The sequence below is a fragment of the Leptidea sinapis genome, chromosome 5 (assembly GCF_905404315.1).
Source record: "Leptidea sinapis chromosome 5, ilLepSina1.1, whole genome shotgun sequence".
Lineage (NCBI taxonomy): Eukaryota > Metazoa > Arthropoda > Insecta > Lepidoptera > Pieridae > Leptidea > Leptidea sinapis.
In genome coordinates this window covers 2,000,378-2,018,785 of record NC_066269.1, presented here as the reverse complement: position 1 = coordinate 2,018,785, position 18,408 = coordinate 2,000,378, and the positions used below count along the sequence as shown (strand labels likewise).

Below are 18,408 nucleotides of genomic sequence, written 5' to 3'. Positions count from 1 at the left end.
TACCACTTCGGAAACAAATGGCGCTCTAAGAGAGAAGAAGCGGCTCAAGAAACTCTCCCAGCATTCTTTTTTTTGCGCTCTTTTTAACAAAATATAAAATATTGTACTGTCATTGCTATTGCTATAAAAATTATCATAATCTAGTCCCAGGCTGTCGGATCACTTAGATATTCAGCTGTATTCATGGTAATAGTATTTATGACAGAGCCATTTTTTAATAAAACTTTTAAATTTATTTATAGATAATGGCTGAACAGTGGCTGGGACTTTAATTTACTATTAAGCAGGCAGTAGTGTTCTACTAAAAATATATCGTCATATTGGTTCGCGCAGCAAATGAAGGTCAACACGGGTTCGCGCGTACCTAAAATGATGAAATTTTTATTTTTACATCAACAAAAATATTTATTGTTCGGTAACAAAGCCAATATACATTGTATTGTCATTGATCTAGATACGGGTCCAAATTTTCAAGTAAATTTGACGTTTTACAGAGGTTGGACACACACACACACACGTGAAGCTAAATAAATTTAAACACCAAAAAAATTAAACCAAAATGTAAATCACACAAATATTTATTCTAAAATAAACATACATATGAACACTTACAATATGTTAATAAATCTAATATCAGTCTATCTTTACATAGTGCATCAATATATTATATCTCTATGTATAAATAAATCTTTATATATATATATATTTCACTCATCAAATCACCGCATCACCAACTTAATACAAAAGCGTGCTCAATTAATTTGTTATTTACCGCGATTTTTTTACAATGTCCTAACATAAATTTAAACTTTTACCACTTTGATATGTAAAACATATAATTCCGAAATTTATTCAACACAAACTAAATGTATTTTCATAACAAAACCCTGATTAAGTTTAAATGCCTTGAACCAAACTTTTTCAACTAATATATTTATGCACATTCTTCACAACTTACAACACATGCATCCTACCATGCATAACTTATTGCTGAGAAATCTGGGCTCTCACCCAACAATACAGAGAGAAACTTGCAGTATGTGTTGCCGTTGGGGCAATGGAAAGGAGTATAATGGTAATAAAAACTAAGAACAGAAATAAAGAAAACAAAAGTCAAGGACATCCTAATCTGCACTGATCAGTAAAAAAGGAGATAGACACAGTCATTTGCTGCGCTGCAACCTGGAAAAATGGTCCAAGCATGTTACTGTCTGGTACCCAAGCGAAGGCAAAGTACTGCTCAGAGGACGGCCTCCAAAAAGATGGGAGCAAGAAATATACCAGACATAAAGTCCATATTGGACCAGGGTTGCTCTGGAACAGAAATACTCTTCTTTGAAGTCAGGGACATCATATAAATGTTTTATTTTGAAATGGAACCTCTAGCTACCAAAGTTGCATCTTTTAATACATTAGTTGTTTAATTATTTAAGCTAGGTTAATTTGTAAAAGACTACGAAAAAGATAAAGGTTATTTTTATTGTATTCAATTCAAGGCAAATAAACATAAGTGTTGAACACTCAACGCAAGAATACCAAAACAGATTTTTTTTTAATATTTGGCATGAAATGTACTGCTAACTCTACAGCGATGACTATCTCCGTTCAACTATTGGGACTACATTTGGAACAGAGAATGAGATCGCTCGCTACAACCTACATTGCACAAATCCAATATAATTACACACCTAGTAGGAATAATTAAAGAATATAATAACATATACACAACATTTACAATTTAGTTACGATTGACATGGACATTCTACACCAAGCAAAAGTGTTTGTTGATAGAATACGGAGTTTGCATACTTGTATTTTTATTAAATGGCTTAGATTACTGCATACCCGGCAAGAGTAGGACAAGTTTTATAAAAATTGTTAAAAATATCCAACCGACACGGACACTTCAATTTGTTGTGTACTGTGACGTCATAGTCACAACAAATTTAGAGAGGTCAGGTTGAATATTATATTATACTTTTACGGCGAATTCGTTCAGACAAAGACTTCAAATATATTTTGTAGCATTATTAAAAACAATAATAGGGTAACTTAATTATAAATAATATTTAAATTTAAATGCATAATTTACCCTATTTTGAGTTGTAATATGTATTTCTTTTTCTATTGTTGGGTGAACTTAAGGCATTCAACCGTAATTTAAATTTCAATGACAACTTTACAAATTTCTTAACAGTTTTGCCTGATCTAGCCTGTACATATCGTTATAGCAAATTGCATGGGTACCTTGTTGCAGCTCAATGTAGCGAGAATTGATAGCACTAAGAAACCAATAGAGAAAAATTGCTACATTGAACAGATCTTACATACTAAACAATTTTGTTTCCAACAAACATTTATAATAAATAATGCTGCCCAGCCGTGCCAAAAACACACATTATTGGGATACGAAGAAAAATCACATCAACAACATATATTATCATAAATGCAATTTGGCCAGGCTTTTCACTTTTAGAAAAATAATGAGATCATAAGAGGTACACTTATGATGTTACGAATAAAACTAAGCCTTAATATAAGAGCAAGCAAACGACAAATTTGATTTTGCATTGAAACTATTACATCTGATTACAAATCTACAGAAATTTATAAGGAAATGTTAATCTATTTACAGGTACTTAATAATTCTATCAAACAATGGGAGCAATTCTGATGCACATTAAGATAAATACCCGACACAATGTACAAAAGAATGGCCATCATTATCCGTACTAGAAATACAATCTAATCGGTGTACTGTTTTATACACAAGTAAAGTAGAACCATATTTTGAGTAATGGCAATATTCACATTAATTACTAGGATAACTTTATAGACAATATAGAATACCTTAAAGTCTCTTCGGTGATTATTTAACTTCCATTACTACTACAAACTACTAAAGTTTGTACTGTTTAGTTTTTTTTATGACAATACGGGACGAGACGAGCAGGTCGTTCAGCTGATGGTAATTGATACGCCCTGCCCATTACAATGCAGTGCCGCTCAGGATACTTGAAAAACCTCAAAAATTCTGAGTGGCACTACAATTATGCTCGTCACCTTGAGACATGAGAATGTTAAGTCTCATTTTTCCAGTAGTTTCACTAGCTACCTCTAGCACCCTTCAGACCGAAACACAATAATGCTTAAACATAGTAATGTTAATAAAGCAGTAGCTTTACGGCAGAAAAAAGGCGCCGTTGTGGTACCCATAGCATATCTAGCCGGCATCCTGTGCAAAGAAGCCTCCCATTAGTAAAAGCAAGTAGTGTTGAATATATTTGCAATGTTTAATGAAATTGCTACCCTAGTTTCAATTAACTATATTACCACACATAGATTATATTAAATATGGGCATACTTAATCAAGTATATAGATATAATTATAGGTGCACAGAAAAGAATAATAGGTAAAAGAATATGGAAAGAAGTTACATAAGACAGAGAACAGAAATTATAAAGTTACATTTTGAATCACTATTTCGTGTTAGAATGCGAAAGAGATAAACATAGATTTGATGAAGGAAAAATTTCACATCAACACCTTGTGAAAGATTTAAAGTGCTCCAAACACATACTTAAAACTTCCAAAAGATTCCAAAACAAATCATCACATTAAAAAAATAGATATTATTAGTCAAACTCGTGTAAATCATAAGTACTAAGCTATATAAAAATATACACTGTAATGAAACATTGCAGTAGAAAATGATACAATTTTTCTACAAAACATGTAAACATCATTTTCTACCAATAGCAACATGGCTGGTAGAAAAAGAAGTTAACAGGTTAAGTTTTTCATTGCAGTTACATTTTTATTATAATAAAGTTAATTAACAATTACATAATAATATAAACAACAAACAAAATATATACAGAATGTATATATAGAAGATACACAAACTTATGTATACACATCAAAAATAAGCCGCATGTCGGGTATTTTTGTAAAATTGAAATCAAAAACGAAATTTTACTACTTTTATTCAACATTTACATAAAAAAAAGCTATGCTGTTTACGTTGACGTTTACAGCTATTATAAATTAGAAAAAAAAATCGCCACGATTTCTACCATTATATGCATTAGTATAGTGGTACCAAATATTAAACATATACAGAAAATTTTCATGTTTTAACATAATTTTAATATTAATGACTATTATTTAAGCATTATAAATTTAGTATGCTTGTACAATACAAAATAAATATATACTTATAAAAGTAAACTATTGTGCCGAGCACATAATATTACATACTAAATGAAATCACATTACTAATTGTTTTGGTAAAGTCAAATATCTCGATGGGAAAATTACAATTATTATGTCATAAGCCGTGTATGAAGCAAGGTACTTCACATGAGCGAGTTAATGGTTATTTGTTTTAGTATTTTTATTTATTGACGTGCACTAAAACAATAAATAAAAAAAAAAAGTTGCATTATAGTATTTATTTGCAATAACGAAATGTGAAGTTGGTTACTGTATGTATCATATAGTGTACAATGTCAAAACAATTACCAGTTTTATTATGACACAGTATTACTTGATCATTGGACTGTAAATCTATTGAAAAGTTATTTATTCACACCACAATTCACATGTTTTATTAATTCTCACACAATTTTTTTAGTTTCAATATCCTAATTTGTCACTGAGCTCCGGACACAAAATGGTATTTAAACAAAAAAAAAGGATCAAGAGAATTCATAAGATAATATATTAGCTACAATCCATTGTAGAATTCATTTCCATATGTCTTTACCAAACAAAAATATTGTGGTACTTACCACACTTCACTTTATTTCACTAACTTTCATCATACACTTGATTCACATTCATCAGTTCGATGGGCACTTATCTCAGCGCTGTGTACAGGTTGAGTACGCTTTTGTTCTCCTTGTGCGAGGGTGTTTTGGAGAAGACATTCCAAAACCTGAGAGTCTCATCACCAGCCCCGGTGACTATTGCCTCGCCATCGGGTGATAGAGCAAGGTAGAGGACTCGGTATGAATGACCCGTGAGCTTTGCAACCTGAAATTATTTAAATGTAAAATCAGTGATGATTATTTCTGTTTTGTTGGGCACTTTTGGTAGTGTTCATGTTATGGGTCACCGATACGCTCATAACCTCATTTTTTTTCAAAGTTTTCAAATCTGTCACAGTCTATCTAGAGTCTATACGTATAACGGTCGTTTTCATTAACCTATCTATCCTTAGTTCAACTTACTAGAGGTAGACAAATCTATCCTTTAACGCTTAGTTACATTTCAATAACCTATTGAAAGATAGCATTGGACTAAAACTCTATATTGGACATAACTATGGATAGATAAGATCTTGACATTAAATGATGATAGCAATATATCCGTAACTAGAGATACGTTATTGAAAACGGCCATAAATGATCTTAGGTTTTTAAGTTGTCAGAAACGCACAAAGTAGTGTACTTACGACACATTAGAAGTGACTGAATTATTAAATTATTTTTGAAACAAAATGATTTCAAGTATATATCATAGAATACAATGAAATAGTGTTTAGAAATGTGTAGTTGTGTACTTATATGGACGCAAGAAGTGATTCTTCTTTAGCGTAATAAAACAAAAATCATTAAAAGATTATTCCTCGTGCTATTTTACGTTTGTAGAAAATACAATATTGTAATAAAGAAGGTATTAAATACAACCAACGAAAAAAATATTATACCGCATAATTAAATTAAATATCATTAAATTATTTTTATACAATTAGCGACATATATTATTTTTATTTTAAAACATGTGTATAAATTGAAATTTATTTAATTCTCGTCCATTGGTTGCGGTTCTGTAGATATATGAGTTACAAAAGGCTTGGTAACTGAAGTATGATACATTTAAATGATACATACAGTTAGCCGGTCAACTAAACCAAACGGCTAACGTCAGGGTGTCGATTTTGCGTGACGGTGTGCGCGCACATCGTAAAAAATTCACTCTGATAATGTTTACCTAACGTGCCAAAAGATGTATAACTACAAAAGGTATGAATAAACAATTACCTGTGTGAGAGAAGGGTACTTCCACACCAAAATCTGGTTCTGAGAATATCCATGGGTTGACACCAGCTCGCTGGAGTGTTTCGACCACGCCAGGTTACACACCTGAGAACCTGTTCAATACATTACAAATTATTTTCTTTACGTCAAATCTCTGCTTGATATAGGTATAATTGTAAAGAAATAATAAGTATAACCAGTGGGAGGAACTTTGCACAGGATGCCGGCTAGATTACGAGTACAACGGCGCCTATTTCTGCCGTGAAGCAGTAATGTGTAAACATTATTGTGTTTCGGTCAGAAGGGCGCTGTGGCTAGTGTAATTACTGGACAAATGAGACTTGACATTATTTTTATCGATTATGACGAGCGCAGTTGTAGTGCCACTCAGTGTTTTGGGGTTTTTCAATAATCCTGAGCGGCACTACATTGTATTGGGCAGGGCGTATCAATTACCATCACCTGAACGTCCTGCTCGTCGCGTCTCTTATTTTGATAAAAAAATTACTTCCAACAAATTATTAAAAAAATATATATTTTAGAGATTCAACCACCTACGTGATTCTATGGGAATTAGTTTTTAATTTCTAATAAATATTTGTTATGCCTGAAGAGGGTGGGTGAGTATTTTAGTTTTTAAGATCCATGTTAAAAATCCTCAGATCACTGCGTAGTATGTGTGGGGTATGACTGATTGAATTTCGAATGCTGCAATACGAGCGCGCTGTGGTCTTAAAGAAGATGTTGTGACAAGGACTGAGAAAGAATTGCTAAAATGTTTTGAACACGTGAAGCGAATGAGTGAAGAAAGAATGACCTATCTTACTAATATTATAAATGTGAAAGTTTGTATGTCTGGATGTATGTTTGAACTTCTTTAACGCAAAATCTACTGAATAGATTTTGATGAAACTTTACAATAATATAGCTTACACACCAGAATAACAAATTGGCTATAATTAATAAAACTATAGTGTGAATTATACAAAATATAAAACAAGTGTGATTGTTGCTAATGAATACAACTAGCGCCATCTCTTATCAACTAGCAAGCAAAAGATCAATACAATTTATATGGCAAAACAATGTTTGCCGGGTCAGCTAGTCAAATAATAAGGCAACTGTGTGTGGGCAAGTCGGTCGCGGAAAACCTGGTAGAACATTCGTCGACCAAATTGGGGACGTTTTGAGAAAGAAGAGGTCCAAAGCACCCAGAACCGACGAGTATGCATGAAAAGTGTAATGAATGTAGAGGAAGCACGTGAGGTTTGTAAAGATAGGAGCAATATAGGGTATTCTGTTGTCTCAGCCTATACCGACGGGAAAAACCAGCCAAGTGCGAGTCGGATTCGCGCTTGAAGGGTTTCGTAGCAGCAAGTAACATAATATAAAAGTTCTTGTGGTTTGTGGTAACCATTTATGACGCATTAAAAAAAACTAGTGACTAGATCTCGTTTAAACAAATTTTTGGTGGAAGTTTGCATGGTAATGGTAAATGTACGTCATATATTTTTTTAGTTTTATCATTCTCTTATTTTAGAAGTTACAGGGTGGGGACACACATTACACCACTTTGGAAGTGCCTCTTTGCGCAAACTATTCAGTTAGGAAAAAAATGACATTAGAAACCTCAATATTTTTTTTGAAGATCTATCCATATAACCTTTGGGTTTGATAAAAAAAAAATTAAGTTTTAGTTCTAAGTATGTGGAACCTTCAAAATTTATTGTTTTTTTTTTCTACTTATGTGTGAAAATCTTAATGCAGTTTACGAAATACATATACTTACCAGGTTTCTTCTTCTTATAGTGTTCCGCTTTTTGCCATTTGGCACCGAAACCCTAAAAAAGCGCGCGTGTGTGTGTGTGTGTGTGTGTGTGTGTCTTTTTGTGTGCGTGTGTGTGTGTGTGTGTGTGTGTGTTGTGTGCGCGCGCGCGCGTGTGTGTGTGTGTGTGTGTGTGTGGATTCGTGTTGCGTGTGCGTGTGTGTGTGTATGTGTGTGCGCGCGCGTGTGTGTGTGTGTGTGTGTGTGTGCGCGCGCGTGTGTGTGTGTGTGTGTGTGCGTGTGTGTGTGTGTGTGTGTGTGTGTGTGTGTGTGTGCGTACGTACCCGTGTCCACACACTGCATGACCTGCGAGGTGAGCGTGTTCCAGAAGCGGATGCAGCGGTCGGCCGTGCCGCCGCCCGACGCCAGCAGGCCGTGCTGGTGCGGCGACCACGCGATGGCCTTCACGGCGGCCACGTGCGCCGAGTACGTCTGTACCGGCGACGTCGAGTGCTGGAATATGGACATTACATGCATTTAATAATACTAACAGAGCATCACTTGAATATCACACAGGATTTACCAGTGGGAGGCTCCTTTGCACAAGTTGCCGGCTAGATTATGGGTACCGCAACGGCGCCTATTTCTGCCGTGAAGCAGTAATGTGTAAACATTACTGAGTTTCAGTCTGAAGGACGCCGTAGTTAGTGAAATTACTGGGCAAATGAGACTTAACATCTTATGTATCAAGGTGAAAGCGCAACTGTAGTGCCGCTCAGAATTTTAGGGTTTTTCAAAAATCCTGAGCGGCATTGCATTGTAATGGGCATGACGTATCAATAACCATCAGCTGAACGTCCTGCTAGTCTCGTCCCTTATTTTCATTAAAAAAATCTAAGTGATCCGACAGCCTGGGACTAGATTAGGATGATTTTATTGCAATAGCATTGGCAGTACAATATTGAATATTTTATTAAGAACAGCGCAAAAAAAAATGCTCGAAGAGTTTCTTGCGCCGCTTCTTCTCTCTCAGAGCGCCATTTGTTTCCGAAGTGGCAATAGTGTCTAGTATATTAGAAATGACATCAAAAAGAATTTTATGCCTTTATGCCTCATTACTCTAACTAGCTGTATACATCTAGGATAGTACTACTATCACACCTGATCTTGTCGAAATCTGTTGGCTGTGGTTACAAGATAGCTAAGATAGAGAAGAGAGATATAGAAATATATTTATTTACCAAAGGGAGTGACACTAACATAACAATTGCAAGAACACTTGGTTAACGTCATGAAGCTACATCAGTTCGCAATGGGGCTATGACATGGGGAGAAGAACTGATAAGAAACTCCCAGCCCGTCTTTTAAATCATATAACAACTTAGCCTATCGTATAGCCCTTAGGCATCATTATCCTCTACAGAATCTGTACGCCTGTACGCCTTTTTTGTAAAAGAAGCATAAAAGGCATTTATTTTCACAAAATTGATTCCTTCAGAATTCGTTTCGATGTCATTTCTAATATACTAGACACTACTACCGCTTCGGCAACAAATGGCGCTCTGAGAGAGAAGAAGCGGCGCAAGAAACTGTCCCAGCATTTTTGTTGCGCTCTTTTTAATCAAATATACAATATTGTACTGTCATTGCTATTGTTATAAAATAATCAATCTAGTCTTTGGCTATCGGATCACTTAGATATTCAGAATTTACGACATAGCCATTTTATACATTTAAATTTATTTATAGATTATGCCTGAACAGTGGCTGGGACTTTAATATAAAAGTGTTTACCCTTGAATTTTACCCTTAAGGCTATTATGTATTTTATGACTAGAAATTATTACAAGCAATCCCTTATTACAAGCATTATTATAAAGAAAATTTTTTTTGATAAACACCTCCAACTGTAGTTGTTTCTACAACTTATAATAAAGTTACTTAAATTGAAAAGTATAAAGTAAAAACATGAAATAGGTTAATATTTAAATTTAATATTTTATTTCAAAAATTTCAGTAAGGTCTTAATTTGATAGATCTTTATATCGCTCAAAATATGTGAGTTTTTTAATAATATTAGTAGCATTAGTTTAGTTGTATAATATTATGTATAATGTAACGTGACTAGACCAACACCCGGACATATCTATCAATGGGCTTGGCTCACCGCAACCGTTTTATTGCAATAGATTTAACGGCGGGGCTACAAACCGCATTCCCACACAGTGATAATAAAATATGAGTCGCGATACCGATATCGTTTATGGGAAATATAATAATTGTTATTGCGCTGTGTTAACTGCTATTATAGGTACTTAAACCAAATTAACATAAACAATAGCATATAATCAAAGAATATTAAATTATTAATTTATTTTGTTGTTTGCGTCCAATGATAATTAACTTTAAGATATGAGACTTTATTCTAAAAGGGATGTTCGCGAGTGGTTTGCTGTACCATCTGAAAAGGATAATGGAAGATAGTGGGGGAAAAAAAGGCTTCCTGAGCGGTTCAGAAAACAAAGTCCATAAAAAAATCTTCGATCAAGTGTATGTTGCCTCTTTAACTCTCAGTTTGCGGGAGGTTTCTTTGCACCGGATGCTAGATAGGTGGATCTACGTTATTCTGTCGTGAAGCTGTCGTGAAGCAGTAGTGAGCAAGCATTATTGTACTTTCAGTTTTAATATTGGACTTACCATAGTCCACACAAAGAGTTTATTGTCATTACCACCGGACGCCAGCGACTGACCGTCAGGTGACCACTTCAGGCCACACACTTCTTGTCGGTGCCCCTGCAGTACTCGCGATGCTTGACCCGCTGAAATTACAAATTCAAATATTTTTACTCAATATAGTATATGATGAAATCACTTATTGAAAGTCAAAAATCGCCACCCATTCGAAAAAGTTTGCGTTAGATCTGAAAAGAAAGGGCACAAGAAACTCAGCTGGCTTTCGGACTCTTTCATAAAAAGTAATAAAGAATTAACTGTATAAACATAAATTATCGTATGTTGGATGCATTAACCTCTAGAGCTTGAACTTATTGTTCGTGTAAAGATGCTTCGTGATTACTGTCACAATTAGCAACTGCATCCAACAAATAAAATGATTTATATATTGACCTAGCTGACCCGACGGACGTTGTTCTGTACATGATAAATAATAAACTGTTTTTTAACAATTCATAGTATTTCGTACCATCAAATCGAATTACCTATTTCCTAAAATATGCTCGCTGTTGTTGAAAACAAATTTTTCACAGCAGAACCGTCAAACCATGCGTCAAAAAATTCTCTCATAGAAAATATGTCCATAAAAAACAAATATTGAAAATAAAAATAATTATGGGTCTCAAATCAAAACAAAACTACCCTATCTCTCAAGTTGGACTAAACTGCACTCAATGAAGTAATCCCAATTATTAAAATCCATTCATTTAGGAGTCCATCGCGGACAAACAACGTGACACGTAATTTATATACATAAACATATATAACAGGTCGACCTGGCACCACAAGCAGCTCCCGTTCACGAGTTGACGCATGGACCAGCTTTGTTCCCTTCGTACATATTTCGATGCTCTTCCATAAAAAAACAGTAATAGCTAAGTGAAGTAAATACTCACGCGGTGATCTGATATCTCGCTGACGTATGTGGCGATCCCGCGAACCAGAACTGAGCACGTCGCCGTTCCACGCGAGAGCACCCACTCGAGCCACGTGGCCGGGCAGCTTTGATACCTGCCACCACAGATACCAATTATATACAACAACCTATCATTAATTTGATCTGCCAAACAAGCTACTTCACAAAAACTTTCAACTTTTAAAAAATAAAATCAAAAACTCTTTCCAGCTACTTACCAACTCTTTCAATTTAACAAAAATATAAATTTAGGCCATATATTTGAATAGATGTACATACATATATTTTGAAATATAGTTACTCAATTTATTATTTCAAAGAGAACAGATAGAGCCTTAAAACATAGATGGGCAGATTGCTCTTTCCATATGTTCAAGAGCCGAATCAGCAACGTTAACAAAAATGTGAACTTAGGCCATATATTTGAATGGATTTACATACATATATTTCGGAATATATTTACTCAATTTATTATTTAAAAGAATTATTATTGTGATAACATAGTTAACTTGATGTTTCATAAGGGAACAGATATAGGCTTAAAATCAGATAGGCAGACTGTTGCTCTTTCCAGATATTCAACAGACGAATTAGCAAAGTTAACAAAAATGTGAAATAAGGGCATATATTTGAATAGATGCATACATATATTTTGGAATATATTTATTCAACTTATTATTTCTAAAAAGTATTATCAATAACTTAGTTTACATCATGCGTAGGGCCCATAAGATAGAAAAGACTAAAAACCAAATAGGCAGATTGTTGTTTCTACAACATTCCGCCCTGTTTGGTAAATAAATTTGGAATTATGAGTATATGAGGCACTGGTTCACTTGTTTTAATAATTAAGTGTTAAAGGAGAAAATAAGCGGTTTTCGGCACAATGCGTGAGCGAAATTAGTGGGCGTGAATCGACCTTCATTCGCGTACCCTCAAACGATTACTGCAGGCATGTCGAAGGACGCGGGAAAGGTGCGGGAAGCGGGAGGATTCATCGGTATGATCGCATCTATACTTATAAAATTACACTAAGCAAAAGTTCACCAACTCCGCTACTGCTCATCACGTGGACTCTCACCTCCTTGTTGACGGAGACGTCCCACACACTGATGTGCCCCTTCTGTGTACCGACAGCAACGAGGTTGCCTCGTTCGCTCCACGCTACCGACGTGACCGTGTTGCCTTCGGACGAGAGGTCGCACAGACGAGTCACCTGTGGGATTACAAACATTTGATAAAGTTTTTACTATACTTAAAACGAGAGAAGAAACTTGCGAGATCCGAATCATAAATAAGGAGATCCGTAGGAGAACCAAAGTCACCGCCATAGTGCAGTGGTCAGTGAGCAACTGAAGTGGCAGTGGGCAGTGACGAATTAAAGGCAGGGCAAATATCTTGACGAATAGATGGCCGTTGGGGCAGTATCCTCGAATGGCAAGCACGTACCGGAAGACGCATTGTTGGTAGCCCCTAACAAGATTTTGGTAGACGACGCAACGACGAACAGAAAGACAGATCCAAAAAAAAATATATTTTTTCTTTTATGTGTGCCGAGTACCTACACGGTATGTCACTACATATTATAAAACAGTCCTCCACCGCGTCTGTCTTTCTATCTGTTCGCGATAGACTCAAAAACTACTACACCGATTTTCATGCTGTTTTCACTAATGGATTGCATGGTTCTAGATGAAGGTTTTAGTAAATACTTTGTTAAGTATTTCATACATATTTATATTTGTTTTAGGTGTCGAAAAAAATAAGCCTATAGATGTTTTTGGAGATACAGTAGCACAATTAAATAGAAACCTGATACTCTGATTAGTAAAATGTAATGACCTATTTTTTTATATAAAAAAAACGCATTGACATATATATATTGTTTATTATATTTTAGTGATTATTGAAGTGACCGTATTGTAGCTTGTAATAACTTGTGGAATTAATTTATCTTTTTATATTCTTTTGACATGTTAGCGTATAGGACTTCAAAATACTTTTATATAATTTACTAGCTGACCCAGCAAACGTTTTTTTGCCATATAAATTATATTTAGAGCTAGACCGTTTCTTCGACATTGCAACATTACTTTATTTTTCTAAAATAAAAGAATTTTTCAAAAATAAACGTAGCCTAAGTTACTCCTTATTACATCAGCTACGTGCCAATAAAATTTCGTCAAAATCGGTCGAGCCATTTCAGAGATTAGCTGAAACAACCAGACAGACAGACACACAAAAATTGTAAAAAATATTATTTTGGTGTACCGTATATATACTTATATACATGTATTAAAAAACGGTTATTTCAATATTACAAACAGACACTCCGATGTATAGATGAACTAAAATGTTTGTATGTTTTTGTGCATGATGTGTTCACCTGTAATTGCATGAACACCATTTTTGTCACAGTTTTATGAATTGACATGTGTATTCTGTGTTGGTGGACATTGAATAAATAAATAAGTATCCTTATCAATTACTAAGCAAGTATAATGAAGTCGCAATAAGAATCTCGTGAGAAAACCCTAGCAGGGCCATGCATAAACAGGGGCACGTAACTAATTTGCACAAATTACGGGATGTCTGCGTGCAATTATTTAGCGATGCGATAGTTACACGTGACAGCGGGTACGGTTACGAGTTATGCAATCTGGCGAGTGTGCATGGGGTTCATCGCACCGCGGTCACTCTGCAATCTAAGCCGTTTAACTGGTCCACCTCCACGATGCTAGCGAGACGGTCGCGGCGGCGGCGCCCACAGCTCACACATAGGTATGTTTTACCAACCGACATATTTACATATTTCTCAGGGGCGTGCATACCATGTTGGCAAATAGGCAGTGCCTACCTCTTTAAGTACCTTAATAAATGTAGCACCACTGTTAAAATTGATTTAATTTAATATGGTTCGTTATTCTATAACCAAAGGTCTATTTAACACCCACTCATTAAGTTTTGTGCCTGCCAAAAAACCCATGATATTTCTTTACAGTCTTGAACATATTACAACCATAGTCTTACAATATAATAGCGTATCGACCAACACAGCGTGCGAGAGGGAATATATCTAAAACCCTAACGGAAATACAGCAAGATAGATAAGGTAAGGGGATCTCTTGTTACTGTAAACGATTATTTAGATATTTTGATTGACATGTCGTAAACAGTTCAATCCACGCATTTAAAATAGTTCCATGACATTGGCTGCAAAAATTCAGCGTATAAAGTATGACTAAATTTCTATATATTCTGTGCAAGATAAAATTTCATACATACATATAATCACGCCTCTTTCCCGTAGGGGTACGCAGAGACCACTTATTTCCACTTGCTACGATCCTTACATACTTGTTTCGCTTCGTCCACTTTCATTATTCCTTTCATACATGCTCTTCGGTTTAGGGTACTCTTGACCTGGCCTTTTTCAAGACGTCCCTGATTTGATCTTGAAATGTCCGCCTAAGTCTACCCCTTCCAACACTTTCATTCACACTGGCCTTATACACTTTCTTCGTCAATCGTCCTTCATTCATTCTCTCGACATGTCCAAACCATCATCATCATCAGCATGCCTTTCTCAATTTTTGTCACAACATCTTCTTTCAGACTACAACGTTTCCTTATCTCACTATTTCTTATCCTGTCACTAATTTTAACTCCTATCATGCTTCTCAACACTCTCATCTCAACTGCATTTATTCTGCTTTCATGTTTCTTCTGCCATACCCAACTTTCACCTCCGTACATGAGTGTTGGAACCAACACACCCTCATGCACAGCCAAAAGAGCCAAGATAAAAGTAAACTTCACATTTTAAAAACGCACGGAACTGCGCAATCAGCAGTCGCACTGTTCATCGCACAAAGTTGTTATTATTACCGTCCGTACCGTAAAGAGTACGACGCCGGACCAATTGGTGCGAGGCTCTACTATATTTAGGCTATTTAGTCAGAGCCAACCATTCCCGCCTAACTTTTATCCGTAACCAACTATTTTTTTTTGTTAAATTCATGCTGGTAAAATAGGTATTGTATGCCATTGCACGTTATTATCCTGTGCAACACCAGTATTGTATATTGTGCCATTTGCTTCGACTCATAGTACTGCTAACTAAACTAGCCCTCAATAGTTGGCAGTGGCATGAATAACTATTACATTATTCATTTCCCTTTCTTGCTGCTCACTAACATAAAGATGTTTCATTACCATGTAATGAATCATTTATCATGAGCATTTCAACAATTTGCCTTCGAATTAGTGCTAAAAAGCTTTATCTTTCACATATCATTCGTCCTGTGCTTCCCCGGGCATTAAAAGAATAGGGAAGTCCCAGGCTCAAAAGGCTCATTTGCACAGGGATGCCGTCTAGATTATGGGTACCACAACGGCGCCTTCTTCTGCCTTGAAGCAGTAATATGTAAACATTATTGTGCTTGGTCTGAAGGGTAGTCGCCGTAGCTAGTGAAATAACTGGGAAAATGAGACAACATCTTAGGTCTCAAGGTGACGAGCGCAATATTGTAGTACCGCTAACAATTTTCCTGAGCGGCACTGCATTGTAATGGGAAGGGCGTATTAATTACCATCAGCTGAACGTCCTGCTCGTCTTATACCTTATTGTCATAAAAAAAATATCTACAACTATAACACAAATCGCATTAAAATTAGTCCATTGCATTTAAAGCTTCAACACCACCGACACACACAAACGTGTTCCGATATTCTAGTGTCTACCGGTCTACATTCCACTAGGTGCAGTCGCCACCTAGATAACAGTAAATTTATACAAAAATACGTAAAATAAACCAAGCGAGAAATCGTTGGCCAAAACCTGCACCATGCCAAACCACCACCAGACATGGAACGGGACCGCATCCGCTATCAACCGATACTATATTATACCAAACACAATCAAATTATGCAGATCGTCTACGAGTTATCTAACATTCGTAGTAACGTATATTATTCATATATTCCTGTCGCCGGCCGACAAAAAAGTATCAATAAATGCACACAATTAATGAGCATTTTGTCAAGTTATTATTTTTAACTTTTAAAAATTTATATCTTCAGCATATTTTAGTCAAATAAAAGTTTCCTTTTAAGGTCTCAAATTATTAGTGCTTGTCGATAATTCAGTCTAGTGAAGTAAAATAACATTGAATTGCCGCTCATGAATCTTTGTATATTTCTGAGCGGTAGTGAGATTATCCCAAAAATATCAAGTTTGCCATCTACTTGGCTGATTGGCGGTACAAGACTGAGATTTATAGACCGTACTTAGACTGCTCATACTTTACTTACGTAAAACTTAGCTGAGTGTAAGCTAAGCATATTGATTAATCTCGTTGACTTCGCAATTAAAATTTATGAATTATAACCCGCGCCTCTCTGGTTCCGTCCGAGCGCTCTTACCAACTGAGCCAACCGTCCGATTGACGCATCGAACGTAAATCCTGGTATATCTAACTCTCAGGTTGTGGCTCCATCTACATGATCTACTTTACAGTTGATCCCTTGAGCCTGCTCAACCCCAATAATTGCATATTAGGAAATTGACTTGAGATGTCGCTCTTTCGAATCCAAAATAAATTTTTAATCCTAGAAATGAGGGATTTCACTTTAAAAATAATAAATTGTTTAGATATAATTGATATAGTGGTACACAGTACACAGAAAACAGCTGATATGTTAGAACAACAAGCCGACCGCAACATCTAACGATGCACTGTCCTAATAAAAATTACATCTTTAATATCTTAAGGTGTGCGGACAATGTGGGCGAATTTATTGGTGACATCTGCAACAGTTGCATCTGCTTTATCTGAGCTTCGTTTATACTAACCCAAAACCGCATAGACTTCCGAACCGGTGTAAAAGAATGAGTGTATATAATTAATGGTACCTAATAAAGTAAAATACTCTATTAAAATAGCAATGACAGTACAATATTGTATATTTTATTAAAAAGAGCGCAAAAAAAGAATGCTGGGAGAGTTTCTTCTTCTTCTCTCTGAGAGCGCCATTTGTTTCCAAGCGAAAAGCGAAAGAATCAATTTTGTAAAATTTAATGCCTTTTAAAAAGAAAAAAATAGCGTGCGTACAAAGTACACATTTCAGAAGTGAGACCAGCATCGTGCATGAACCTCTAAACTGCACATGAAGTCCTGGTACATGTTTCTAGGATGACACATGAATTCAACCGCTATGAAAGACATTACTATCACCGCTACCATATTTTTTCTCCTGGTGTCTATGTAGTAATACGTCGTCCGCATGGCGTCAGAATATATTAAAGGTATACTCGCGTCATATATTAGACAATCTCTTCTTCAACTATGATCGCCTGGTACCAAAACATTGTATAATGCTTCCTATCTCATTTTCTCCCACGTTAAATCATATGAATTTATGTGTCTGTCTCTTTTTACTATCTACTTTTTCGTTTCATCGACTTTCATATAACAACGATTCTAATCTTTTCACTTAAAAATTTTGATACAACATATAGTTTTCGAAATATTATTAAGTTCAAAGCTAGGCGTCGCAGAGCGGGGTCACCGACTGCTGAGACGTCATAACACTACAGCTCCTGAGCGGCTCGCGATGTTATGACGTAACGCAGGCATTTCGCGCCTTATGAAATATTTCAATAAACCGGAAAACGATCGTAACTTCGAAACTACTCACTTGAGTTTATTACAACAAAAACAAGTGTATTTCTATGCATATAAACTATACAGTATAAGCTCATGAGTTTCAAATAGTTTGATGAACTAAGTGATATTTTTAATAAAATAAAGCATTCCATTCCACAAATTAAATTATCAAACAAAATTCTATTCTTAAACACCTCAAAAAGTTAAATATAGAAATTATTATAGGTTACTTATAGGTTTATTGTTTATAAAAAAAAATGGCTCGGTCGTAAATCCTATTA

The 18,408-nt window shown here is 35.4% G+C and overlaps 1 protein-coding gene across 1 annotated transcript in view; it reads right to left on the bottom strand.

The window, feature by feature from the left end:
• Positions 1-562: 562 nt before the first annotated feature.
• LOC126964652 (fizzy-related protein homolog) overlaps positions 563-18,408 on the bottom strand; it is an 84,947-nt gene continuing 67,101 nt past the window's right edge. The window contains exons 5-10 of the mRNA XM_050807896.1: positions 12,541-12,675; positions 11,440-11,554; positions 10,508-10,629; positions 8,155-8,323; positions 6,049-6,158; positions 563-5,038 (exon numbers count right to left, since the gene is read on the bottom strand). Of these exons, the coding sequence (XP_050663853.1) occupies positions 4,862-5,038; positions 6,049-6,158; positions 8,155-8,323; positions 10,508-10,629; positions 11,440-11,554; positions 12,541-12,675 (828 nt within the window). The 3' untranslated portion in view covers positions 563-4,861. The remainder of the gene's footprint in view (positions 5,039-6,048; positions 6,159-8,154; positions 8,324-10,507; positions 10,630-11,439; positions 11,555-12,540; positions 12,676-18,408) is intronic.